Source organism: Eimeria mitis, genomic scaffold (genome assembly GCF_000499745.2).
Source record: "Eimeria mitis Houghton genomic scaffold, Emh_scaff1212, whole genome shotgun sequence".
Taxonomy (NCBI): Eukaryota; Apicomplexa; class Conoidasida; order Eucoccidiorida; family Eimeriidae; genus Eimeria; species Eimeria mitis.
In genome coordinates, this window is record NW_013568231.1 from 1 (window position 1) to 1553 (window position 1553).

Sequence of the window (1553 nt, forward strand, 5' to 3'; positions counted from 1 at the left end):
GCTGCTGCAGCAACCATATTATCTTTTCCTTCTCTTCTAGGCGCACCCGCATCTCGAGCGTTTGCTGCTGCAGCTGGCTGCAGCAGCAGAAGAGCAGCACAACACAAACAAACAACGCAGGTTCTTGCTGCTGCTGCTGCTGCTGTTGCTGCTGTTGCTGCTGCTGCTGCTGCTGCTGCTGGTGAGCTTACTCTACAGTTGGTTTGAGCTGCTGCAGCTCCTCTTTTGCTGCTGCTGCTGCTGCTCTTGCTTCCGCGTGCTGCGACTCTCTCTCCCTCAACACATCACCGAGGTTAGCTAGCTGCTGCTGCAGCTGCTGGGTGTCTTGCTTGTGCTGCTGCAGCAGCGTGGCGTTCTGCTGCTGCTGCAGCTGCAGCTGCACCTGTAGAGAAGCACAGCGTTCCTCGTGCTGCACATCTGCTGCAGTTGCTTGCTGCTGCTGCTGCTGCAGCTGCTGCTGCAGCTCAACCAGCAGCAGCTCCTTAGAATGTAGTGCATGCTGCTGCTGGCTAATCTCCCGCTGCTGCTGCTGCTGCTGCTGCTTCAGCAGGTGCAGCTCGTCTCTTATAGATTGTGCTTCTCCTTCGAGCTGTCTGCTGCGCTGCTCTGCTGTTGCTGCTCTGCTGCTGCTTTGCTGCTGCTGCAGCTGCAGCTGCTGCAGCTGCTGCTGCAGCCGCGTACACTCGCTGCGGAAGAAATCTGCTGTTGCTTTCTGCTCGGCTAGCTGCTGCTGCTGCTGCTGCTTCTCAGCCAGCAGCTTGCTCGTTTGCTGCTGCTCCACGCACAGCGTCGCAGCAACTTCTTGCATCTGCAGCAGCAACAGCAGCAGCAGCAGCAGCAGCAGCAGCAACAGCAGCAGCAACAGCCAAAGCAGATGAAGCAATAGCAGTACTTGCGGCAGCAGCAACAGCAACAGCAGCATATGGGGAGGCAGCATAACCAATAGCAGCAGCAACAGCAGCAGCAGCAGCAGCAGCAGCAGCAGCAACAGCAGCAGCAGCAGCAGCAGCAGCAGCAGCAACAGCAGCAGCAGCAGCAGCAGCAGGAACAGACCTGCGTAACAAAACGTTTCATTTTATCTTCTGCTTCTTCCAGGCGTTCCGCAATTCTGTTTTGCTGCTGCTGCTGCTGCTGCTGCTGCTCTGCTGCTGCTGCTGCTGCTGCTGATTGCTGCTCTGCTGCTTTCGGGTGCTTCTCTGGGGTCGAGTCCTGCCGCAGCTCCTCCAGCTGCTGCTGCAGCTGCTGCCGCTGCTGCAGCAGCTTCTCTACTGCAGCAGCAAGCTCTGTGCGGTCAGCCTGAACCTGCTGCAGCTGCTGCTGCAACTCTCGCAGCTCGTGCTGCAGCTGGAGCTGCTCCTGCTGCTGCTGCTGCTGCTGCTGCTTCTCTGCTGCGTCGCGATGCTCCGTCAGCTGCAGCAGCTGCAGCTTCAGCTTGCTGCAGCAAACCACAAACGCATGCACGCATGCATACACTTCATCAACACAGCAGCAGCAGCAAACCCAGCATCAATTGTCTTTGCTTTCGTCTGCTACAAACCAGAGGAGCTGCAGGC

General features: G+C 58.0%; 1 protein-coding gene across 1 annotated transcript in view; it reads right to left on the reverse strand.

The window, feature by feature from the left end:
- Positions 1-187: 187 nt before the first annotated feature.
- EMH_0031990 (uncharacterized protein) overlaps positions 188-1553 on the reverse strand; it is a gene marked incomplete at both ends in the record, with an annotated part of 4955 nt that continues 3589 nt past the window's right edge. Inside the window, 2 exons of the mRNA XM_013494590.1 lie at positions 188-808; positions 1054-1431. Of these exons, the coding sequence (XP_013350044.1) occupies positions 188-808; positions 1054-1431 (999 nt within the window). The remainder of the gene's footprint in view (positions 809-1053; positions 1432-1553) is intronic.